General features: G+C 60.2%; 1 protein-coding gene across 6 annotated transcripts in view; it reads left to right on the top strand.

Annotated features, from left to right (window-relative positions):
• SEPTIN9 (septin 9) overlaps window positions 1-25,274 on the top strand; it is a 139,164-nt gene that overhangs the window by 87,083 nt on the left and 26,807 nt on the right. For all 6 annotated transcript variants that reach the window (XM_084492535.1, XM_084492534.1, XM_084492537.1 and 3 more), the window contains one exon: window positions 8,649-9,308. In XM_084492535.1, coding sequence (XP_084348661.1) covers window positions 8,649-9,308 — 660 coding nt within the window. The remainder of the gene's footprint in view (window positions 1-8,648; window positions 9,309-25,274) is intronic.

Raw genomic sequence — 25,274 nt, 5'->3', positions numbered from 1 at the left:
GTGGGGAGCTTTCTGCCCTTGTGGGGAGAGGCAGGAGCTGGGGAAGGTGCCGCTGGGAAGGCAGGAGCCACGTCTCCTCCGGAGGAACTGGCCTTTCACGTGCCAAGTGGAAAAACTGCATCTGCCTGGATACAGCAGCAGAGACCTGCAGTTGTGGCTTGTTTTCTTTTTTTTTTTTTCCCGTGTATATTTGGTTTCTTGGGAATAGAGAGGCTGTGAGGGAGTGGGAACGGGAAGAACAGGACGTGGATCTCTCCATCCACGTGAGCGGGGCTCTGGGGATAGCCTCTGGCCCCGGCTAGGATGTAGGATCGGCCAGAGGTTGTTGTTTATGGCCATCTTATGCAACGAGGGCTGGGCCGCGTGCCCTCGGGGACGGGCAAACCACCGCAGTGTGGAGCAGAGCGTCCTTGGCAGGAGCTGTGTCAGCGGGGAGGGCAAGCTCTGGTGCCCGTCTGAGATCCCTCTTGGGCCAAGCGAGCACGGTGCCGCAGTAATTAGACAGCAACCTGGCAAAGGGGCTGCAGGGAAGGGACGGAGGGTGGCCGGGTCTGTGCGCCAGGGCCAGGCTGAGTGCTTTGGCTGCACGGCACGGCTGGTGCCTGGAGGGAAGTCAAGCTTTGGAGCACGTCTACCGAGTGCTCGCCTCTCTCTGGGGTCTTGGTAGCATCTTTCCCTGAGCTATCACCCAAACTGGAGTCATCCTGCTCTGCTCCTTGGTGCCTCTTGTTAGTTTATGGCAGCAGTGAGGGGAAGAGCTCCTGGAGCGCTCAGGGTTGCGCCGTTGTGTCCGAGGGGACATGCTAGCCAGTCTCTTGGCTCACAAACGCCAGCAAACCTGCTGCTGAGTGAGCGTCCTGACACCTCCGGGTGCCCTGCGGCCCCGCTGCCTGCTGCTGGTTCCGTTTCTGCTTTGCAGCCCTTCCTCGCTCAGCCCCTTTTCCCAGGAGCCAGACCCCAGACAGCAGCCGCGAGAGCCTGCGCTGGGACTTGTCAGAAATCCAAAGGCAATAATGGAGGCTTCAGAGCCCATAATCACCCCAGATATTCACGTTTCTAGCTCTGATATTTGATATTTAAGGCGCTGTCGTTCTGCAGTGCCATTACATAGGCTCTTCCCCTTCCCCTTCCTCCCTCCTCGTGCTGCAGCCCCTGCAGGGCACCTCCTGGCCATCAGAGCTGGGCCGGGGAGGCAGCAGTGATGCTGAGCCCTGGTTCAGCTCCTTTGAAGCCTGCAAAGCGAGCCGATGGGTCTGAGGCTGCTTGCTGATGGGGATGTGTCTTTTTGGTGGGGGCAGCATCCATCAGGGGCCCCTTTATGGGGCAGGGCCGGGTTGCACCGTCGTGCCCTTTGGCACGGGGCTGGGGTTGTGTCCTGGCCACCTCTTGTTCCACATTTACAGGGTGCCCTTCGGTGCTGGCACCCCTCTTTTTGCTCGTGGGGGCACGGCACCCACCCGCTGTGCCGCTGAGCCCTCCCTGCCCCAAAGGGGAGCAGTGGGAAACAGCCCTGGGGTGGTGGCGATGTGCCACCGTGTCCTTGGCTTGTCCCAAAAAGCTGCCCCCCGATGAAGGAGGGCTCTCAGCTCCCGACGCCGTGACTCAGGCTTTTATTGTGATTGCTTCTGCGAGGCTGCTGGACGGCGCTCAGCCCTCGGGGCTGCCAGGGACACCTCGGCTGGTGGCAGGGCTGGTGGTGGTGCCGCCCGTCCCCTGCGTCCCCCAGCCCAGAGGCCCCGGTGTTGGCACCTGAGTTAAGGTCACGCTGGCCTGGGGACATCTCCACGAGGTGCTGCTGCTCCTCGGGTGGCCCTGCAGCTGACAGGCACCCAGGGGTGCTCTCGGTGTCGGCAGCACCAGCACCGGGGAGTTCTCTGCTCTCATTGGGGTGAAGCTCCCTCGGATCGGTAGTTTGGGGGTACCTGCTTTTGGGGTTTGGTTCCTTGGGGTCAGCGGGCAGGGAGCTGTGTCTGGAGTTACTGCCGGTGGAGGTGCCCCCCTCCTCTAACCCCTTGTGCTGATTTATCCATTTCTGTAGCATTTTAACCAGCCGTGTTGCAACTCTGCCCGCCGGAGCACATTATGGAGCTGAGATGTAATCACCGAATGATTGAATCAGCTTAATCACCCAGCGCCCACCTGAGTCACTCCTGATGTCCCCTCTTTGTGCCTGGGGATGTGACTCAGCCCCGGCCACATCTGGCAGCGCCTCTGACGCCACTCAGTGCTTTGGGCTCTCTCAGGCCAGCAGTGCAGGGCCCTGCCTGCTCGTAACCCTTTGCAGCACCGGTGCCCTGCAAGCCAGTGCCAAAACTGGCAGTGGTGTGGGGCTGCAGGACCATCTGCATCACAGTTCGGCCCTCTGGGCGATAATGGCGAAGTGTTTGAGAAACCCCGGTGGGTCAAACCAAAGCTGCAGTCCCCTGGGAGGCAGGGAGGATTTATTTCCCTCTTCCCTCTCCCCTCCTGAAAGGAAAGTGGAGCACAGAGCAGAGGCAAAAGCTGTGCGGAGAGCCAGTAACACAATCTGTGGGGCTGGGTGCCCTGCACGGCGCGGGGTTGTGTGTGCGAAGCCCAAATATTCATTTCATAAGGGAAGTCAAATAGCTGCTGTGATCTGGAAGCGTTTTGCTGAGGGTTAGTGGTGATATGAAACAAAGTGCAACGGAGAATCGCAGCTAAAACCTCTCTAGAGCTCCCTTATAGGGACTGGAAATCTGGGATTTTGACTTAATCTGAGTGTGGATTATTTTTTTTTTTTTTCTATTCTTAGTTCCAACTTTGCTCTTGCGTGCTGACAAATGGCTGGGTCTGCTGCACCGCTCCCAGAGGCTGTCTGTGTAATTTGCTGTGCCGGAGTGAAATGCTGCTCGGATGGCCTCGCTTAACGGCAGAGCTCCGAGCTTGCATTTATCCCCACATTTCCCCCGTAATTCAGTTCATGTTATGGTTTGCACAGCTCACGAAGCGCTGCACGGTGACAGCGCGGCGCCGCTGATGTCTCCCCATGTCAGGCCATAAAACGTGTGGGAGCTTCTCGTTGACCCTGGTTTTGGAGTCCAAGGAAGGGTTTTTGTGTTTGCACAAACCATTCACAGCAGCAGCTCATCGTTATACAGGTGGATTTGGGGGCTCTTGGGTCCTGGCACCGCCGGGACCCCCCTGCTGCGGGGACGGGTGGGCGCGTGCCCTGCTGCAGGAGCTTTAGGGCTGGAGCACACCATACACGTGGCCTGCAGGTAGGTGAAGAGCATCGTGTTGTTCCCATAGCCAAAGGGTCTCGCTCCTAAAGGCGTCCTGGATGCTGGCAGCTATCCATCAGCAGCTTCCTGTCAGCACCCCGGGCGATGATTTTGGGTAAGCACCGCTAAAAACCAAACCTGGGTGTCCCCACGGTGACACGGGGAGGGTGTCGGCGGGGCCAGTCGAGGCAGGGAGCTTCCTGCTGCCGGGGGACAGGGCTCCGGGCAGCTCGGATGGCCACAAACAGCCAGGAACAGTTACTGGCATGGGGTCCGGGGGGGGCTGCTGAAAGAGGACACCTGCGGCCGCTGCCTCCCCCTTTTTCCTCCCCGGGAACAGGAGGTCGCCATCTGGTAGCAGTTTAGAGAAAGTCAGCGCTCTGAAACGAGCCCATTGTATCGTGTGAAACACCGGGGCGACTGGCTGCCCCGTTCCCATAAGGCTCTTATGTGTCTGAAAGCGCAAGGAAAGCTTTCAGTGCTTAAGCAAGCAAGCAAACGTAACCCCTGGGTTACAGAAACCACGCGAGGGGCAGAGGATGTTTAATGGGAAGCAGCTCAGCACCGCGGCACAGCCCGGGGCTCGAGTTGCAAAGCAGCTAGCGCAGGTCCGGGAGGAGCCAGCGTCCCTCGCTGTTTATTTTGGTCTCCTCCGGAGCTCTGGGCATAGAGGTTTCCTTGTGTAAAGCATCCCCTCGGCTGTTACGTGGGGTGTTGTGTTGAAAAGGAAAAGGAAAGAAAGAAGGAGCAGATGTTGCTGCGCTGACAGCCCCTTCCCACGTGCTGCCCGGGGCAGGGCGAGCCGCGGCACCCCCGGTTCCCAGCACCCACAGGGATGCTCGGGGCCTTGGGGCAGGAGCCACCCAGCCCTCCGTGTCCCCGGGGTGCCTTTGCCTCGATCCCAGGGCTTGGGACGTGGCGGGGGACTGGACTGCAGGGAGGGGAGCGATGAGACGCGGCCCCCAGCCCCCAGCACAGCGTGGCTGTGGCTTCTCTGGAAACTTGGCTGTTGTCGTACGTGCTTCTGGGATCTGAACCAGACCTCTGCCCCCTCTTCCCAGTTTGCAGGATCCCCCAAAGAGCAGCTTTAACCACCTCCAGGACCCACTGGGGCCTGACCTTGACACAACCAGGGTGCAGCAGCCGCACCATGCGAGCATCCCCAGCACGCAGCAGCCGGGGGCACGAGCGTTTTGCTGCTTCTCTGGCAGTGCTTGAGCCCAGGATGAAGGCATGTGTGCCTTGTCCCCAGCACCAGGCTGGCGGGGAGCAGCCCATGGGCATTGCAGCCACTTGGCTCGAGCCCCCTGGGTGGCAGAGGCAGGGCAGAGGGGACGGAGGCACCGGGACGGGACGCGGCCGTGCCAGGAGGGGCGCAGGGGGGAAGCGGCGTTTCCAGACCGGGGCTTGAAGCAGTGGGGAAAGCATCGGCAGCAGAAGGAAATCGTGAAACTTGAAGTGCAGATTTGCTTTCTTCCATGTGTCAAAACATTTTCGGAGGATAAAATTACTTCCCAGAGCGGCGACGGCCCCCGCGCGCGCTGGCATTTGCTCCAGCCGGGCTGCCAAGCCGGGGGGTCGAGGCCGGGGGCTGGCAGGAGCCGCAGTTGTGTGCAGGCAGCAGGCAGCAGGTGCTGCCACGCAGAGCCCCACGTGCCAGGATTAATGCGGGGGCTGCCTGGCTGTCCCTGCCTCCAGGGCTTTGGGAAGGGGCCGAGCAAGAGATCCGCAGCACAGGCACGAGGGGCCGAGGGTGGTGCTGCCCGGGTTGGGTTGGCACCGAAAGGGAGCGCTTGGGAACCTGGCTTTAGGGGATTTCCAGCTTGTTGTGCTATGGGATGGGAGCCGCTGCCTTCCCGCAGCACGGATTGAGGCAGTGGCTGCCCGAATTGGGTCGGAATCGGTTAAAAGGAAAGGCGTGTAAGTGACAACCCCGCTTGGCGCTCACGCCCCGCGGCGCAGGCACCTCGAGAGGAAGAGGAGGAAGGGCGACGCTCCGCCACCACCCCCAGCGGGAGGGATGCTGCTGCTGGGGCAGGGGAAGCCCTGCTAACACCAAACTGCCCCAGGAAAACGTCACAGCGGGGATATAACCCCGCAGCGGGGCCGTCCTGCTCCCTGCTCGGCCTGGGACATCAGGGACGTGGCCCTGGAGCCTGCAGGGACCCTGGGCACTGCCCACGGCTGCCAGCGGGGCCTCAGGCTCCTGTTGTTTTAATTAATACGCCAGCTTCCCCGCAGGAAGCCGGGGGAGGGTCCTGCGGAGCAGAGGCTGTTTGCTTTCCTTTCTTGGCTCTGGACAGGACAGGCTATTTTTAAGCTTTTCTCCTTTTTTTTTTTTTTTTTTAATTTTTTTGGCTGTTGTTTTGCTTCCCAAGCTCTTTCTCTTTTCTGCTCGAGGATCAGGAGCGCGGTGATGCTGTGCAGAGCAGCTCTGGCTGTGCTGGGGACCGGTGTCACCGGAGGTGACATCCCTGAGGACCCCCCTGGAGACCCCCTCGCTGCTGCTCGTGGGCGCAGCGTGGGCATGGGCAGCGATCTTTGGCTGGGTCCAGTCCTTTGTGCCCCTAATCACGGCTTTGCAGCTCTTCCTCAGACTTTGGGAACCCCCTTTGTGTCTGGGCTTTGACCTTTTCCTCATTTATTTTGCCCAGAAAGACCTGGAGAAAAGCCATTTGTGGGTGTTGTACCCAGGCCAGCCCTGAGATAAGGACAGGGGGTGGCAGCGCTCCAGGGGCCGTGCTGCGGGTGCGGGTTTGCCCCGGGCTTAGGGCGCTTGGAGAGGCTTGGGGTCAGCAGGAAGGGCTGCAGGCAGCGGCTCCTGCAGTGCCACCGCGTTCCTCACCACCAGGTCGCTGCTGCCCTCGTTTCTTTCGGCGCTGGCAAATCCCACGGGGGCTGAAGGGAGCTGGGATGATGGGAGGCTCACACCACAAACCCCGGAGGTCAGTGGGGATCTTCATACCCAAAACTCGCCGCCAGCTCATGAGGAAATCCCCGAGCCACTCGGTGCAGAGACATTTCCAGAGGGACGTTCACAAAGGGGAGAAACTCGCCAGCATTTCCTTCGCTATCGGGTTCCTTGAGAGCATTTGCTTCAGGCGTCAGCTCCTCCAGACACGTCTGTCACCAGGCTGTCAGGCTGCTTTGTTGAGGGGAATAAAACGCGACCGAGTTTGCTGGCAGGAGGAGTGGCGAGCAGGTTCCAAAAGCCTGATGTGGACAAAACCCTGATCCCATCCATCAGGGAGCTGGCAGCTCGTGGCCGTGTCCTCTGCCCATGTCCCCTTCCCCGCGTGGCTCTGCCTGGGGACAGGAGGAGCTGCTCTCGGGCCGTCCCTGCTGCTCCTTTGGCTCCCTGCAAAGTGCAGCCTGGGCTTCTCTGCGGTGTTTGAAACCTGGGGTTTGGGGCAGGGGGCTGAAATGTGAGTAGGGGATGTGATGGGGAGTGGGAGTGGTGATGTCTGCGCTCCCGCTCGGTTTTGGAGAGCTTTGGACCCGTCAGAGCAGCTCTCAGGCTGGGGCTGCTGTGAATCGGTCGCTTGTTCTTGGGTGCTGATAACAGGGTTGGATGCAGCTCTGCCGGGCCTGCCATGCAGCCTTTTTGGGGATTTGGGAAACAGAGCAGATAAAATGGAGGAAAATGCAAGTTTCCTTGCCAGCTTCTCCATTTCCTCCCCGCAGGTGCGGTGGCTCTGCAGGTGGCAGCCCCCGCGTGGCTCTGGCTGTGCCGCGGGGAACGGCCCCTCTCCATGGGGCAGGACAATTCCCCATCCTCTGCTTTGCCTCCTGCCCTCTGCCCCTGGATATTTTGAGGTGCAGGGTTTATCACTGCTAGTTGGCCCCCCGAGGCCCCTCCTGTCATTACTGTTCATTACTGGGGGGCACAAACGAGCAGCTCGGATGCCGTACCCAAACGGCACCGCAGGGTTTCCAGGCTTGGGCAGCCTCTCTGCACGTGGGGCAGGAGCCCGTCCCATGCACGCTGTTGCTTTCCAGCATTTCCCATGTGGGATTTCGGGCTGCAGAGGGGGGACTGAGATGTTTGCCCGCGTCCGTATGTCCGTATGTCCCTTTGTGCTTGCTGCTGGGCGTGGAGGGCTCCCAGGAGCCGCGTTCGCGGGGTCACTCACACCGAGCATCCCGGGGAGGCTCCTGCCCCCAGCCAGCACGCTTTCAGAATGGATTTGAAAGCCTGGCGTTCGCATTTCCCAGTTCTTTGGGTATTCCCCCTAAAAGGAGAACAGCCCAAAGCCGTGCGTGTCAGCAGCTGCGATTGCGATCTGCTGGCGGAGCGGAGCCGAGCGGCTGCCACGTGGACGCTTCCCTGCCCCTGCTCGCAGCCGGCAGCCGCCTCCCGTGGCCCAGCCCGGGGCTGCTCCGCGGCACGCAGACACCTCCAGGTGCTGCAGCTCCTCCCGGGGTGCAGGACAAGGGGGGACCAGGGGTGGCCGGACGGCAAGGGGGGAGGGAAAGCCACGTGTGAGGCTCTCCCTCCATCCCTGGCATCCCGGGGAATCTCGGGGTGGATTTTAAAGGCGATTTCTTTTTCTTTTAAAGGCGGGTGTCTGTGCCGCCTGCTGCCGACCTGGGCGTCCACGTCAGGGCAGCTCGTGGCTCGGGTGGTGGTGGGAGCGGTGTCAGAGCCTGCCTGGTGCTGAAAGTGGGGCTGTGCTGCCCCTGGACGTGTTAGGTGGGAAATCGGCTCTTAAATCTCACCGCTCACTGGTGTTGCATCTCTCTCTCTCGCTCTGCCTCTTAATTTCCCCGTTGGTTAAAACAGGGGTGATGCTGTTTAGATTTTGGATGTCCCTCACACCTCCTGGTTTGCCCCTTCCTGCACTGGGGGTCTCGTGCTGTTGTTTGTGAAGCACTGCAGCCTTTGGCTCCGACGGTCTCTGGGGTTGTTTTTAAGGATATGCGCTCCTGGGGCTACCACCTTTGTTTTTGTAGCTGCGTTATTTGGGTTCAGGGCTCTTCGGAGATTGTTTGCACGTTCCGGACAAGGATTTTGCTGGCAGGGGTCACCGGGAAGCCGGTGTTTATCTGCGCATCCTCTGGGCGAGAGAGGCAAAGGAAAGGGCTCGGAGTGGGGCCGCCGGGCCCGGGGCTGTGGCGTGGTGGGGAGCGGGGCCGGGTGGGCTGGGGGTGGTGTAGGGGAGGCTGGCACTCCAGGTTATGCTTCTGGGGTTGAATTTCCTGGTCCAAGTGCCAGCTTTGTCTCTGGGTCTGGAGCTTCTCTGAAGAGGCCAAGCCTGGCCCTCGGTCCCCAGAGGCAGTCAGTGGGGCTGTGAATCCTCGCGTGGCAGCAATAGGGCCACGACTCTCAGACGGTTCCTGTAAGTGTCCCTCGGGGTGCGTTGATGGCTGGTAATTAAATTCTGCCTTCCCTTTAATGTCTTTCAGCTCTGAAAAGATCTTTTGAGGTCGAGGAGGTAGATCAGTCTTCAAATTCCTCCACCCCACAGAGACGGACCCCGAACCCCCTCCTCAGGTCCACGGTGTCCAGCTCCACGCAGAAGTTTCAGGAACTCGGTGCCAGGAACTCGGAGCCGCCTGCCCGGCATGCAGACCCCACGGGCCAGCGATCCCCCAAATCCTCTCTGAGGAGAGTGGAGCTCTCCGGACCCAAACTGCCCGAGCCGGTGTCCAGAAGAACAGAAATCTCCATTGACATCTCGTCCAAGCAGGTGGAGAACTCCACCTCGGCCTTGTCGAGGTTCGGCCTCAAACGAGCAGATGTGCTGGGGCACAAACCCCCGGAGCCCACCCCGCGGAGGACTGAGATCACGCTCGGCAAGCCGCAGGAGCCCGGGCTCCGCAGGGCGGAGGCGCCGGCCTCAAAGATCCCCGAGATGCCCCAGCGCCGAGCCGAGCTGGCCAACACCGCCCTGCCCGACGTGGCCACCAAGCGAGTGGAAATCCAGGTAGCCAAGGCCACCGAGCTCCCGGCCCCGCCGGCGCGGCAGGTGGAGGGGTTGGAGCCTGCCCCGGCCCCGCAGCCACCCCAGGCAGAGCCAAAACCACAGCCGGCGCTGGTCGAGAGCCCACCAAAGAGAGAAGAGGGTGAGTACAGCTGCGGACAGGGGTGGGAGGCAGGTTCACAGCTGCCCTCGCTCCTCGCTGCGGGTTCAACGCCTGTGCAGGGTGCTGAGCCCGGGGTCCTGCTCCTGCAGCCCAGGCGGCGATGGTTTTCGGGGCTGGGCTCGGCTCTGGGCTCACACGTGTCTGAATACACGGCTGTTAGCTTGGTTTTATTCGGGCTGAAAGAGCTGTCAGTTTGAATAAGAGATGCTATCGAGCCCCGGAGAAATAAAATGAGAGAGTGCCAAAAGCGCGCTGCTCGCAGAAAAGGGCACTCGGGCCAGCTCTGCTCGCAGAGCCAGCGCCTGCGCAGCGCCCAGAGCAGCTTCTGGTGGGATGGGGACCGAGGTGTCCCTTCGGAGGTGGCTTTGGAGGTGTCTCTGGGATGGTTTTTGTTTATCTTGTTGCTTGGGGTTGCAGGCAGAAACCTGGCCGCCGGAGACAAAGCCTGATAACGTCAGGGACCGGAGCATCCCTCAGGCTCTAGCTGAGGTCTGAGCACAACTTCAGTGGTGGCTCAGCCTGGGCCGCCCTGCCAGGCGCCCTGTCCCCAGCAGCAGTGTGGACGATGCCCAGGACCTGTTTTTTTCCCTGTGCTTGGCCTCATCCTGCTGGGTTCGGGCTGCTGGGAGCTCCCCGGGCTCAGGGCTGCAGGCAGTTGGGCGCTTTAAGAGCAGGAGACCATCTCAGCTGCTGAATGCCCCAGCTGCCCAGAGGGGGGAAAGGGAGGGCTCTTTGCATCAAAAAGGACTCCAGAAACCCAGGGCAGCTGCTGGGGATGAGTTTTACCAAAGAGCCCAGCTGTCTGGGGTCTGCCTTACAGAGCAGGACGGCCTGGCACTGCCACAAAAGGGGCTTTCAGTCTAAATCCGGCCGAGAAGAGCCAGAAGCAGAGCTGCAGGAGCAGGAAGGGCCCTGGCTGCTTCTCCCCCCCCTGGTCAGCACAGGAGCCCACCCGGGGGGTGATGCTGGGCAGGGGGCGGCATCTCTCCATCTCCCCCTGCTGCTGCCAGAGGCTCAATCAGAGCTGAGCCTCGTTAAGCGTGGGGCTGAGACCGCCGGGGAGCAGCTCAGGTGGGGCCTCGGTGGGGTGCAGGAACAAGATGCACTGGGTGAGGAGGTGACTGGGCTCAGAGTGGGTCAGAGAAGCTGGGGCAAGGTTTTGCACTGGGCAAACGCAAGGGGAGAACGTGCCAAGGGGAAAAAGAGGCGTGAACAGCTTTGGGTTTCCGTGCTTAGAAATGCCCAGGCTTTGTTGTGGGGTGGTTGCCTCCACCCGGCCTTCCCAATGCTTCTTGTGAAGCCCGAGGACGCTGAGCGTGACCTCCCTTCAGCTGGAGGCACCCAGCTTCCCCGAGGGCTCTCTGTTATGGGACCTTCCCCCTGCTCAGGACTGGGTGGTGGAGATGCTTTTGCTGTCTGGATGAAGCTCCCCTTCCACTGGTGCCTCCCGTCACTGAGCTGAGGATGTGAGAGCTCTAAAAATACCCCGTAACTCTGTGCCCGGGTACGTGTGCTCTCTCCAGCCTACCCAGAGCCGTGCCTGTGCTCGGGGGGGAGCTGCAGAGCTGTCCAGAGCCGTGTCCCTCCTTGGGGGGGCACCAGGAGAGGGGCTCCCTGTTCGGCTGCTGCGTGCCCCAGCGGGGCGCTGAGCGGCACAGCCCGTCCCTCGGGAAGGGGGCCTGGAAATCCTGGCCAGGGTGCCAGAGGTTGGGTAAATGCCAGGCTTAGAAACGTGTTTTCAGAGGCATGTTGAAAGATTCACAAGTTTGGGGTTGTTGCTTGAGGGCTTGTGAAGCATCGCTCGGGTGGCTTACTCGTCCAGGAGGAGATCTCGTTTGCTGTTCTTTGTGTCTTGCAAACTGGTGATGGCTGGGAGGGGAAGGGCATCGCTGGGCCCAGCAAGGTTCGTGTTTTTCATGTCAGCTTTATCCTCTATCTGTGCTGCCCCCAGATCTGGACCTGTTTGTAGTCGGGGTTGAGGCTGGTGACAGATGAGAAGTGAGCTCAGATGAGAAATGGAAGCCGCTTTGACCTGATGATTTGATGTGATCCTTTTTGTCCCTGCCCATGGCTTTGCTGCCAGAGCCTCCTCTTGCCCCTCTCCCTGCTCCTGCACGCCAGGAAGGCCGTGGTGGTTCCCCCTGAGATCCTTCCTTGCAGGGAGGCTCTGCAGCTTGGGTTGGTGAATTGAGGTAAATGTGGTGAGTAATGGGAACCTTCACCCAAAGCAAGAGCCTGACCGTCCTCTGCAGTGAGTTTTTCCAGCCGTCAGTCTGAACAAAGCACAGCTCTGCTGATCCGTGGTGGTCTGTGGGTAAAACTGGCTGCAAAGAGCCCGAGGTTCCAGCTTTTTGGAGCCTTGTCCCACCACTGCCCCCTGGTCCCTTTGGGACAGCCATGTGGGTGCCAGTGTCCCTGAAATAGCAGTGAGGTCCCCGCTCCTCTTCTTCAGCAGAGAGAGCGTGACAACTTCAGAAGAACGAAGCAGCTCAACTTTTCCACTCTTTTTTCCAGCCCTGGACCCCTATGGTGAGCCTTGTCCTCAGAACTTGCTGTTTTTTACTTGGAGGCTCCGTGAGAGTGAGCAGAGAGGGAGAGGACTTAGCTATGTGCAGCTCTCCTTGGGGAGGACGTAGCCAAAAACTGGGGACCCTGCAGCGAGCCTCGAGCCCCCAGCTCGTAGCAGAGCCTCGGGCACCTTTCCTTTGGTGCCCTTCTGTAGGGATGAGAGCAGGGCTGGAGCAAGGAGTTTGAAGGGATCCAGAGACAACGAGCACGGCTCTGCCCACAATAAAGAGGCCAGGCCTGTGTGCATAAACAGTGAGTAATCATTTCCAGCTCCCTGAGCTGCACAGCAATTGAACTGTACGGGGAGATTAAAGCTGTAGGGAAACGTTTCCTTAAAACCAGCTGACACATTTGGGCTACGTTACGGGTAGCCTTTTTTTTTTTTTCTTTCTGTTGTTATTATTTTTAACAGGAAAGTGCCTCCAGCCCAAGATCCCAAACAGGGAGGCTCTGAATGAGAAACGCAGAGAGTCCCAAATCCGCGTGCTCGGGGCAGGCGCCAGAAATGAGATAATCTGGAAAAATGGAGCCCTGCCGCGCCAGCCACTTGGAAGGAGGGCGTGCGAGGAGCCCGATGCGTGGGAGATGCTCGTGTCCCCTCGCGGGGACGCCGGCAGCCACGCGAGGCCACGTGCACGGCCGTGTGCCTGCGCGGGGAGGGCAGCGGGGGGCTGGCAGCTTTCTGGTTGTTCCTTCCCACCCTGCTCTCTTCCCCTTGGCTGTGCAGGAAACAGCTCAGCTTGCTTTGGGGTGTATTTGGGGTGGGAAAGAGGCCAGGGGATGTGGATGTGTCGGCACTCTGCTGCGTGTCCTCACCCACCGTGAGCACTGCTCCCAGACTCACGGTGCGTGAGCTGCCGTCGTGTCCAGCTGTGGTCATCGGGGTGAGCGTGAGCATTCGTGTGCCCATTGCTGTGTTTCCTCTGGATGCCTTCAGGGTGACCTAGTGGGGAGCCAGGGCAGTCTCCGAGCTGCTGCTGCTGCCTCCTGCACCGTGCAAGACCTGCAGGAGACGCGGGCTGTGCCTCGGAGACAAATACAAGCAGGGAGTTCATCTGCCCCGCAGCAGGTCCCCGAGGGCCTGTAGTCAAAGCAGCGATCTCAGCAGCCGGATTCATTATGGGAAGCAGGAGGTTCCCATCGGAGATGTGACAGCTCCCCCTGCCCTGCCCTGTCTGAGGGGGGAACGGGACGAAGCCGCGGGTGCTGAGCCGCGGGGTGCTCGTGGCCCCGTGCAGTGACCTGGCAGGGCTCCTCCAAGTCTGGTTTGGGCCTGGGGCTGGGATTGTGCATCAAGGACGAGGTTGTGCATCGACATCAGTGCTCCCAGAAACCTGCAGGGAGCGTGTAAGGCTGAGCGTGTCCATGCAGAGGTCAAAACCTCCCGGTGCAGGCAGAAGGTGACCGGCGGTACCATGGGGGCACCAGGCCGGTGCGTTGGCCCTGAAGGCCTGTGGGGTCCCGTGGGGCTCCTCACGGTGGCCTTGGAGCCTCGTGGGGCTGCAGGGCCCTTCCTGAGCTGCACCCAAGCCCGTGGGTGAGCACCACGGCCTGTGGCCACAGGACCCACAGCCATGGCTGGGTGTCGCGTGCAGGCCGGGGCGAGGGCCCGCTCTGTGCCTCGTCTGAAGCCTGCAGCAGTTGTGCTCCAGGACATGCTCCCCACCCTTGAGCTCCTCTGGCATCGTGAAGCTTTCTCACATTTAGGTTAATCATCCTGCAGGCTGATAAGGCAAATAAAACCCGTTATCTTGACCGAGATAAAAACAAAGGGTTTGCTTTGATCTCTTGCAGTAAGGCCCGGGCCGCTCATTTTGTGTCTTGGCCGGGGGAGGGAAGTGATGGCAATGGTGATGAACCTTCTGCCGCGAAGAAATAGTTTTCTTCTGAACTATTTCTAGAGCTCTGTCCCTGCCTGAGATGTTTCTGTTGGCCGGCAGCTGAGAGGACACCACGGGCTGGGTACGGTGCCAGCGCCATAAACCGTGACGGAGGAACCGCGTGGAGATGGGTCAGAGATAAACTTGTTTGGGGAAGATCAAACGTTGTTGTGACCGAAGCAGATAACTTGACAGCTGGCCAGTCGTGTTCCTTGCTCCCCCAGCAAACAAACAGCCCCACAGACACTCTTGTCTTGTCCAAGACGTTGTGGAGGCGAGGGGAGCGTGGCTATAAATGGAAGCAGCGGCTCCGCGCGGGTGGCTGCCTCTGCTCGCCTCCCAGCTGCTCATGCAGGGGGCTTGGGCAGAGGGCTGCTCTCCTCCAGCTTAGTTCAGTTTGGGGCTTTTGTTTTGTCCGTCTTCTGGACGGGTCTCAGAGCAGAAGCAACCTGGATTGCTGTAGGATCACACAAACGTTTCCCTCCTCGATTGTTTCTTCTTGTCTTGGCATGAAGGCAGCAGAGGACATTCAGAGAGACAAGGCCAGACTGAAGGGACTGCTCCAAAGTGTTGTACAAACAGCAGAAGTTGGCGTGTTTATGAATTTATGAAAAGCACATAATTTTAACAAACTGTGCAAGGTCGCTGTGCCAGCTCAGCCGTGCTGACACGGGGTTCTCACTCGCTTGGCTCCTCCTTGGTTTTATTGCCTGCAGTTTGGTCGGTAGAAGCAGCAGGTCGGTCTTTGCATAGCGCAGGCAATTTGTTTAATGGGGATTATAAATGACTAAAAGCATCTTTCAACATCTTGAGCTCCAAAGACTGTTGATGCTTCAGCAAAAATGAGCATAACCTTGGATTTATGTTCTAGCTTGTCAGCCCCAGAGAGCGCGTCCAGGCTGTGTGCGAGCTGTGGGGTCCTGGCAGCCCTGGCCCTTGTGAGGTCTGGAGCTGCAGGGGCTCCGTGGTGCACCTCCAGCACGGCCTCTGGCTGGTGTTCACAGGGGGCACGGAAATATTTAGTGGGAGCCGAGCACCTGCCTCCTTTTGCCTCTTTGTGAGTGAGAGAGACCTGTGCAGGGAAGGCTCCCAGTGGCTCCGTGTGTGTGTGCTGTGTGGTGTTCTCCCCATCTCAGCGGAGAGGTCTGTGCTTGAGCTAACTGCCTGCGTGTCCATCTGGGTCTCCAAAAGGCTTTTTCTCTGCTGAGTGTGAAGAAAGAGACCCTGGGCACTCAGTTCAGCTGGAGACACATCCATTTTGGCGAGGCACATTTTCCCCTTGGCCGCTATTCCCAGAGACAGAGGTGGGTGAGGGTGCTGCAGCAGGACAGACCTGTGCGAGCTGCTGGTCCTGGTTATCCACGGTGCTTCACAGCCCCCCTGCAAAGCTGCTGCCCTTGGGTCGGGTTGTTCTGCCAGCGGGTTGCTGTGGGCTGTCATTCACTTAGGTTCAGGGATCAGACTGGCTTTGATGCTTATCGACAGTACTGTAAGGTTTTATGATGGCTCTGCCTTCTGCCCTTCCCTCCTTGCTGTGCGTGGAGCAGGACGCACGTTCCTCCCCTCCCACATTAAAGCTCCCTTTGGGGAGCTCTCAGCCAACGGAGGTTAGGTGGGAATCCCAAATGGTGCCTAGCAGAGGACGGTGATAAAAGTTAACGATACGTAAGGTCTTTAAGGAGCTTTCTCAGTTGTTAGCTCACTTCTCTTAAATTGTGGGGCTTTTTTACTCCTTTTAACTCCAGCACGAATGCAGCTGGGTGTATTCCATGTGTGACAGGGAGCTCTGGAGGGGCCTGCGGGTACTGCCCACCCGGCTTGGGCTGGGACCCTGCCTGCTCGCTTCCCTTGCACGTTTTGGCTCTGGATGGAGTTTGTGTTTACCCTGCATGCCGATCTCTCTGATCCAGGAGGCCGTGCTGCTTTTAACCCATGCACCAAGGTGCTGGTGTCCTCTGCAGCCTTCTGCTGGTACGTGGGAGTGCAGGATGAGTCCCCAGTTACAGCCTGCTGTGCAGCTCCTGCCGCTACGGCACGGAGGGTGCTGTGCTCCATCACACACACAACGTGTTTTGGAGGTTCACGGCCATCTGTAGCGGAAATAAATTCAGGGACTGGGAGCCTGGAAAACACTGAGAAGATGACTCAAGGTTGGGAGGCAGGAGAGCCTGGCCAGGAGCTGCTCTTGGTGTTCAGTTGCTCATCACCTCGGGTGAATCCCTCTGCCCTTCACCCCTTCCAGTTTCTGTCCTAATAACGAGCTGGTGGATGTGGCAAGAGGTCTGGGGTTTGGTCCTTGCATGGACTGCTTCCTTCATCCACGGGGGGTCCTGCAGCTGGCCCGGGGGCGAGGGAGGATGTCTGCCTGTTTCTGCATCAAGCCGTCTCCAGGCTGCTCCGCCCTTCTGTCTGCTTTCTCCTAAATTTGAAAATCAGCGGGTGGTCTCCAGAAACCCATGTGTTTAGTGATCTGTTTGCCTTTTTCTCTTGGATTTTCTTGGGTGGTTAGATGACAAGGGGCTGTTCAGGGCTGCAGTGAAGTCATTTACGGGTCGTGCAGCCCAGGGAAGGTAACCTCTGGATGCGTGTGAATGGGAGGGAGCAAGGGATGGATGGATGGATGGATGGATGGATGGATGGATGGATGGATGGATGGATGGATGCTGCCTCCTGATTTACGGTGATGGAGATTGCTGATGCTGCAAGGGGTGGAGCAGGCGCGGGCGGGGAGTTTGGGATGCTCTCTGCCTCGTGTCCTCCCCTGTTTCCATCTTGTGCAGATAGGAAGGAGAATGGAGATTACCTCGGAGTTGTCCAGATTTGTCCTGGGAAAAGAAGGAGTAGATGTGAGCAGCGTTTCTGATAAAACTGAATTGTTTAGACAAACTCTGGCTGAACTCACTTCCTCCTGCAGCCCAACGCGCTGATAAATGGGGGGGGGGGGAAGTGGGAGGCCGAGTTCACTGGCTGCTGAGCCCTTCCCTGGGGTCGTGCCACCCCTGAGCTCCCCCAACTGCCCCTTCTTGTGGCCTCGGAGGAGACGAGAGGACGCCCGTGATGGGCTGGGGGCACCTGGCTGGGATGAGGCCGTGGTGGTGCCGGTGCCCTGCGTGGCCCCTGCTGTCTCCAGGGATTGTTTTATGGGGGAGTGGGACGAAATCTGAGCTCCTGCCATCCCTCGGGGACACCGTCCTCCCTGCCCTACTTCGAGTAGCACACAGAAGTTCCCTTACAGCTCGGGAGCGCGCGCTCCGAGGTTGGGAGGTGAAGGGTTCCTGCCCGGCCCCGAAGGAGCTCTGGGATTTCCTCTCTGCTCCCTGGCTTTGTTTCCTGGGCAGAAAAAGTCTTGCAAAGGATGAGCTCGGTGAATCAGATGCCTCTCTGTGGACCCTGGGAGCCTTTGTCCCCCAGCAGCAAGGCGGTGCCCCTGTGTGTCACCTGGGGAAGGAGCACGGGGAGGCGATGGGAGCAGTGTAGGCATCCGCCTGTGCCCCAAAACTGCTCTGCAGAGCCCTGGGGGAGCAGGAATCATCACTCTGGCCTCATCTCAGCCTCTTAAGTGGTTTGTGGGGTGGTTGCTAGAACAGGGAGCAAACTGAGGCCTTCTCATTTTTAGACACGCAAAGTTGGGTTTTTCTCTTTTATTGCGTGCTCTGGGGAAGCAGGGACTGGACGGGTTGCATGGATTTTCCCCAGGAGAGCCCTTCCTCTGCTCTCACAGCCCCAGCTGCCAGGCTTGCTTCCCCAAACGATTTGCAGAGGCGCAAATATTGGAAGGGCAAAGCGGTGCCTGCAGGAAATGGCTGAAGCTTCCTGCTCCCGTGGTGTCAGCGCGGCTCCGGAGCGATCCTGGGTGTCCCGCACCCCGCGAGGAGCCTGGGGTGAGCCAGGGCAGCCTGAAAAATGGGCAAACGGTCCCCTGCTGCTCTGGGCTCGGGGTTTGGGCTTTGTGGGGAGATGGGGGCAGCGTGGCAGCGGGAGGGCTTTTTGCGTCGGGAAAATGAGGGAGGTTGGGTCAGGGTGGAGGCGGTGCATGGAGAGGCGCTGAGTTTTGGTGCAGCGTTCGCTGTGGTTTTATCTGCCACCGAGAGGGCCCCTGCCATCCCTAAGTGACGGGGGAAAGTCTGGAAGAGAGGAATGACGAGGATCTGAGTCAGCCTCGCGCGGTTGGGGCCAGGAGCGGGACCTCCTGCATCTGTCAGCAGGAACAATGCTGAATGACGGCCTCAGGCAGGGCCAGAAAACTGTCTCCCAAAGCAATTTTGCACTTCGTGCTGGCTGAGCACCATCTACCTGGCCAGGCAGGGAATAGCAGCTCCCTGCCTGTCCGTGCCGGACGGGGATGCACAGAAATGGAAGAGAAACGGGAGGTTTGGGGAGCTTTGGGGAAGGTTGTGTGCCTCCAGATGTGACACGGCTCACAGGGGATCGCCGCACCGCTAGGGAAGGCTGCTCCAAACCCCAGCTTGTTGGTTGGAGCATGGAAATTTAGGCAATTTTAGTCAAATTTAATCAAATTGCAATCAGGAGTCTGAGAAGGACCTAAGTAATGTGGGTTAAAGGAGAGCACTGAGGTGGAAGCTGGAACCCCAACGCCTCCGAGGCTGTGCCCTAGAGCGCCTTGGGCAACTCTGATCTCACTCGTGCTGCCTTTCCCCTGGTAGTCACTGATAATCCCCAAAATTGCCCATAATGGAAGACAAACGAAGGCTGTTGTGTCTGCACTGGGACGTCTCGTTCCGGTGGCAGGAGCCGAAGCAGCGCCTGCGGTGCCCTGCTGGGTGGGTGCACGGAGCCGTGCACAGAGCGGCCTCCTTTGGGGGTTTTGTCCTCGGTCCCTTCTTTCCCCGTGCAGGATGGTTTCAGGGGGTGTGGGGGAAGAGCTGTCCCCGTTCCCTGTACGTGGTGCAAGGAGCAGGAGGGCGGCCACACGCCAGGGGCTGGGAGGGCTTCGCTGTCCCGGGTGGAGGGCAGCAGCTGCCCTGCTCGCCCGTCTCAGAGCAAAACCTCGCGGAAGAAGTCGGCGAAGCGATTCCCCACGCGGGTTCCTGGGGCCATGGGCATCCTCAGGGAATTCAGCGGGAGAGGAAATGTCCTCCTTGGGGCCGCTCAGGCATTTCGAGCCTTGCTGCTTTCTGCCGAGCAGCTGTGGTGAAGCCGTGGCTCTGCGGGAAGGGGGAATATTGTGCGAATCGCCGGGCGGCTGATTTATTCCTCTTCTTTCTGGCTGACCTCCGGGGTCCCCTCTGAGCCCTTCCACGGGCCAATTCGACCTGGTGTGGGATGTGCCCCCCTTCCCACGGCTCTGCGGGGATGGGAGAGCCGGGCTGTGGTGCTGGGGGAAGTGGCTGGGAAGGGTTTGGGAAGGGCTCGGCCAAACGCTGCGCAGAGGTCGGTGCATCGCGCCCAGCTGCGGCTATTGGGGAGCCAAAGCTGCTCCCTAAGGGGGCCTCGATCCAAAATGGGGGGGAACTGGGGATGCAGGGGGTGAGTTTCAGCAGGTTTTCATGCAGCCCTGAGATCCTGCTTTGTTCAGAGTTTGTTTAAAAAAATACCCTAAATGATAGGTTTGCACCTCAGCCTGTGCTTGGATGCCCCCAAGCTCTGGATCCAGGGTCTGGTCTTGGATGCTTCTGCGATGCTTTGCCTTCAGCACCAAAATGGTCCAATTCTGCCTTGTGTCTGAGCAGGGGCTGGTGCCTCAAGTCTTATCGGTGCCGCGGGGACACGGGGCACAGCGGGGTTTGGGGCCCAGGAAGCGCTGAAGTCAGCAGCACTGGGGCAAGAAGCGAGCACGGCGCCCTGCAGAGCCGCAGAGCGAGGCACTGCTCTTACCTGCCTTCATCTGCAGCTTGCGGTGCCGCTTCCTGGGGACAGAGGCAGCTCTGAGAGGGTTTGGGGCTGCCGTGGGGCCCGTCTGGTTGCGCTGGCTGGGGGGGCAATGGGGCTCGCTGCAGCTTGGGGCTGGGTTTGTGGGATGGGGCTGTGCGAGCTGGTGGGGAGCACGGTGCTGAGCCCCTGGGGACTGCTGCGTGGAGCATCCCCAGCCCCGGTCCTGCAGCCTGCTGCAAGCTCTGGTCCTTGTAGGAAAGGGGGAGGAGGCCAGGGGGGGACCCTTGGTGTCTGAGAGGTTTGTGTCCAGGAGAGCTGCTCCGAATTTATCCTGTGGGAGGGCTTCTCCAGCAGCAGCTGCTAACTGGGGGGCCTCAGCTTGCCCAGAGACAGCATCCTCAGGCTTTTCTGCCTTCTGCCACGTGTGTGTGGATGCTGTGCTCTTGGTGCTGAGCGCTGCTCCTGTCCTGTGTGTGTGTAGTGCTGGGGTGATGCCGAGCCCCGGGCACTCGGTTCCCACTCAAATTATGGCTGTGGGCACGGTATATACTGAGATGGCCTGGGGGCTGTTAGAGCCAGCAAAATTGGGGTTAGGTGACCAAGCACCTCTTTGGCTGTCAGTCCTAACCCCTCCGCATCCCCCAGCACAGCCCTGCCCCAGCTGGAGGAACAAATGCCCCAAACTCCACGGCGTGCTCCGTGACGGGGAGCTGGGTGAAGGGCGAGGAGGGGGCTGGATGCCACGCTGGGGGGGCTGCGAGCCCCACAGGGGTTAAACACCACCATCAGCCCTTCCCTCGGGGCTGGTGCTGGTGGTGGGGTGCCTGCTGTGAAGGATGGAGCCCGTGGCAGGCAGCCCTCCCGGTAGGGCTCAGCACCGCCGCCGTGGCAGCTCCTGCAGGCAGCAGGAGAGGGGCAGGGCAGGGCTCAGCTCCATCCTGAACCTCTTCCAAACTCCTCCTCGGGCGCAGGACGTCCCGTGGGATTTACGGGGCCCGTGAATGGGGGGCTTTCTTAGAGGAGGCTGAGCAGCCCCCAGAGGGCTCGCATGCAGAAGGAAGAGCGCGTTGCCAAATCGTAGGAGGAATTCCCACGTTCCCGTTCCTTCCCCTGGCTGCCAAGCCCTCCTCCTTTCCTCCAGAGCTGATGTATTTAGCTGGATTTAACCTTTGCTCAAAGAAGTGAATAACGGGGGTCTTTTACTTTTGGTTTCTGGGTGTAAATTTACGATTCAGAGACGGTTTTGTACGCACGGCACGATTCTGTTGGCAGAAAAGCCGGGGGAGAGCCCAGCCGGGAGCGAGCGCATCACTCGGGGCTCCTTTGTAACCGGGACTTTCCGGGGGCCTGCCGAGAGCTTTCTCTTCCTTCCTGCTCAAACAAACTCCGCCAGGGCAGGCTTTAGGTGTCAGGCAGACCTCGCCGTTTCAGCAGGGACGGAAGGGCAGCGCCGTGGAACTTGGACTCCTCGTGCCTGCGGTCAGCGCAGCGCTGCCCGACTCGGCACAGCGGCGGTGAGTGATGGTGCTTTGGGGAGGAGGAATTGTTTCCTTGCTGTTTTTTGCAGCTGAATGCTACAAAGCTGGGTACGGGTTGCTCGGGGTGCCCAGGTTTGAGGTTTCCAGGAGGGGGAGAAGCAGGCGGGGCTGCTGTGCGTCAGGGAGGCACGGCTCCTGCTGGTGCCCTCTGCCCTGGGTGCTATTTGTTTGTCTCAGTGACGATGATGCTAGCAAGTGTCACCAGTCGTATAATCAGTAGTGCCCAGCTCTGCCAGTGTGTGGGCCAGGGCCTGGGTACCTCTGTAGGTTTGGTGCGATGTATGGGGAACCCTAAAGGTGGAACAGGCACTGTCCTCTGCTCTGGTGCGTGGGCAGATGCCCCGTCTCTCCGGCCAGGAGAAGTCCTGACGGAGCTCAGCTCTATCCCAGGACACTGTGTGGCCTGTAAAGAGCTGCGATGGCCATTTCCAACGCAGCAGGATTTAGCTCCTGCTTTTTTCCAAAGACCAGCCCCTCTGGAACTCATTAGCAGGACGCCCACGTCGGTGACCCCGAGGTGCTCCTGGCAGCAGCCAGCCGTGGGGGAGCTGCCGCTGGAGCGGGGTGCTTCGGGGGGCTGTGGGGGTGCCGTACACTCGCTGCAGGATCCCTGAGGCAGCACAGGGTGGTTGGGGTCCCCCGTGTCCCTTCCCAGTGTCCCTTAGGTGCCGGGAGCAGGCTGGCCCCAGGCAACTGATGCCCTCCTCCAGCCAGACCTCTGGGGAGCGGCTGGATGCCTCCGAGCTGTGGAGCTCACATGTGGTCATAGCCCAAGCTGTGGGATTTGGGAACTTCAGAGTGGGATTTGGAGTAATTGCCAACAAAATACCAACTCATTGATGATAAAAAAGCACAGCCAGTGGCATCACAGCCAGCCTGGGATGCTGACCCGGGCAGTGACCCCACAGGGTGTTTTTCTCAGAGCCCTGTGCGCATCTGTGCAAATCTCTGCTCTCCCTTTAGCTCCTGCCCGCAGCACTCCCTGCAAGTTGCCCAAAAATTCCACCCTGGTGTAATTTAGGATACGCTCCAGCCTGCCCCGAGAACATCTGGTATCTGTGCGCTGGATGATATTAATCATAGCACAAACACAGCCAAGTGTTAAATGGCACAGCCCTCCCACCTCCCCCTTTAAGCGAAGGCTCTTTCAGTGCTCCAGCCATAAAATTAACCCAGCAGCCCGGGCGAGCGGCGATCTGGCAGGAACAACTGCTGTGTGGGATGGAGGGATGAGCAGCGCTCCGACGTGGGCCAAGAAACCATGTGCTGCTCCGGCTCTTGTAAATCCCTGCGGAGCTGGAAGCTATTTCCTGGTGTTGCGCACCTCCCGAAGCCACGAAGGTTGGTGCCCGGGTGGCAGACAGCGGGCGGACCCACAGCAGCCACTCCCCGGCTGCTGTGGGGCTCTGATTTGCCCCAAGTTACCCAGGAAATGTGTGGCTGAGTTTAAAACAGAGACAGAAAAAAAAAAAAAAATCACAGCCACGTCTCGAGTGCTGGTGCAGCCGGCACCTTAACCACGGAGCCGTGCCTGGCGAGGAGGCAGCCCCGGCCTCGCTGCACTGGGGGGGGGGAGAGCTCCTCTGTGCTTCCTTTGATGTTGGCAGGATTTACCCGCGCTGCCCTGGGAGAAACCCGAGTGCTTTTCATGTCTGGCTGCGAGGCAGGCAGCGAGCCAGGAGGGATTTGGTTCGCCAGCCCCGTGCGAGGGGAACTGGGCGAAAACTCCTCCGAAGTTTGGGAGACGCGGGGCGGGGAGCCGGGACGCAGCGGGCCCACGTGCTTGTAGGCGGGGGGCAGCAGGGACGGGTGCTGCAGCATCCTCAGCTCCGGCGAGCGTTGGCCTTCCCCTGCTCCCCGGCTGCGTAAGTCTCTGCCCGAGCAATCCCCGAACCCTGAGGAGCAAATCCCCGTGGCAAGGGCCGGGCTGGGGTCTCCACGGCTCAGTGCAGGCGAGTTGGAGCCCGAGGGGCGCACGCAGGAAGGGAAAAGGCAGGAGGGGGGAGCAGAGCGGTGGCTGAGCACAGGGGAGGAAGCGAGGGAGAAATACCAGGGGCATGATGCAGGCATCAGCACAGGGAAACGCTTTGTCAGGGCCTGCGGGACGGGGAGGATTTTCTGAGCACGTGGCTCTGCGCGCTGGGGTGGGCGCCGGGCTTGTGCCCATGGCTCAGGGGGAGGCAGGACTGGCCTCTTGCAGGGCTGGAGCACCCAGGGAGCAGGAAAACGGGGTCACAGCGGCTGGTTCTGAGCAATGGGGGCTCCTTTCCCAGCCTCGCCTGCCTGGCACGTGCGTGCCCGTGTCGGCCCCGCCGTCTGCGTTGGCGTGGCTCCTGCGCTGCCGCTGCTGGAAAACCCGGCCCTGCAGCACCCCGGGGAGCCTGCACGCTGTGTAAGGGGGGCTGGCGGCCTCTGCGCTGGAGGCTGGTGGTGGAGAGGGGGTGATAGGGCTTGGGGGGGGGAAAGGGGAGGGTTAAAGGAAGCTGGAGGGGCCCTGGGACCCCAACTCGCTGCCTGTGGAGGGGACGCAGTCGCTGATGGGGCAGATTTCCCCATAGCAGAACTGCCGGTCCTTGGGCTGTGCCCAGGGCTGTGCTCAGGCTGGGCAGGCTGCAGGCACCTCAGAGCCCCTCTGAGCCTGGGGAAACCCCCTGAAAAATAAAATAAAAAATAAAGAAAAGGCAGGGGGAGGGGCAGGGCTAATTCCTTCCAGCTGGGGAAATGCTTGGGCTCCTGCCCCAGGGCGCCGGCCCCACAGGGGGGCCCTTCCTGTGTCGCCCTCCCCATCCCCCTTTGCTTTTCTCTGGAGCTGGCTCTTTCGGAACGGCCCCATCCAGCCTCTCCTGGGCTGCTTTTGGGGCTGGGGTGGGCAGCACAGGCCCTGATCCTGCTGCCAGCTCCCAGCGCCGTGCCGCAGGCCGGTGAGCGCTGCCTGCTCCACGGGGCGCACGGCCGCCTTGCTTGTGCATCAGGAACATGCATCAGTGGGAACCGTCACAGCTGGGGAGGGGAGGGCTTTTCTTCCTTCTTTTTTTTTAGGATAATAATTTAACAACAGCTCCTTATTCTTCTCCTGCCACTCGGGACGGCTGCTTGCACAACGATCGTGGGAGAGCAGGAACTCGTGTGTTTCAGCAGCACGACGGGAACCCTCGGGATGCGCTGAGCGCGGTTTGTCCCGGGTTTGCTCGCGGGCAGAGCGGGGTGCAGGCAGAGCGGGGTGCCAGCCCAGCCAGCCGTGCAGCTGAAGCTTCATGGCCCGTGCCTGCAGGCAATGTTCTTTCTTTCCCTGCTGTCCCCGGGGCGCGCGTCCTCACCCGGCACCTTTACGCGCAGCGGGGGGCTCCTGCCTGGGAAGGGCTTGTTCTGGACAGCTTCAGTCCTCGCTTGCTAAATCCACCCCTTGTGCAACCAGACCAGAAGCATTCGGGGTGGGTCTGGCTGGACACGCTCAGGGCCGAGAGCTCTCTGGCTCCGCTCGGGGCTGGGGAGCAGCTGGGCGCCAACGGGGCCATTGTTGGTGCCGTGCTGCGGCACACTGAGCTGTCTGTCTGTGGCTTTCATCGTTTAGGGCCAGGGGGCACTGACGGAGTGTTGTGGTGGCTGCCCTCGTGCACATCCCAGGTCCCTGCTCCTCTTTGGAGCCTGCTCTGTGCCGTGCACCGCGAGCTGGGCTCACGCTCGCCGCTTTTGGGGGTGGACTTGTGTGACCGCACGGATCAGAGGAGCTCAGGAGCATCTCACTGCAGCACCGGGCGCCTTTGGGGGCCACTGTCCCGTGTGGTCAGCGAGCTGCTTTATTTTCTGGCGTTCCCACTGCTGGGCTGTGCAGATGCTGCGTGGGGCGGAGAGGGAGCGGCGCTGCAGCCCCAGCTCGTGTGCCGCTGCCGGAGGGTCCGGGCTCCCCGGCACTAGGGCCGGGCGTTTGTTTGCCTGAATTCCCCCGCAGGGTGCGTGGGCCTGGCTGGGGCGATGAGAGATTTGCATGCGCAGGCAACACTTGATGGAGTTTGTGGTTTTGAGCCCAGCAATGACTTGGGCACCGCCTTGTGAAAGCACGAGCTGCCTCCGTCGGGCTCGGCCTCCGCCGCGGGTACGTGCGAACCCCTGCGGACTGCTTCCCCGTC

Source organism: Aythya ferina (genome assembly GCF_964211825.1).
Source record: "Aythya ferina genome assembly, chromosome: 18".
Classification (NCBI taxonomy): Eukaryota; Metazoa; Chordata; class Aves; order Anseriformes; family Anatidae; genus Aythya; species Aythya ferina.
Note: the sequence above shows the minus strand (reverse complement) of the source record. Positions and strands in the feature narration are given on the sequence as shown.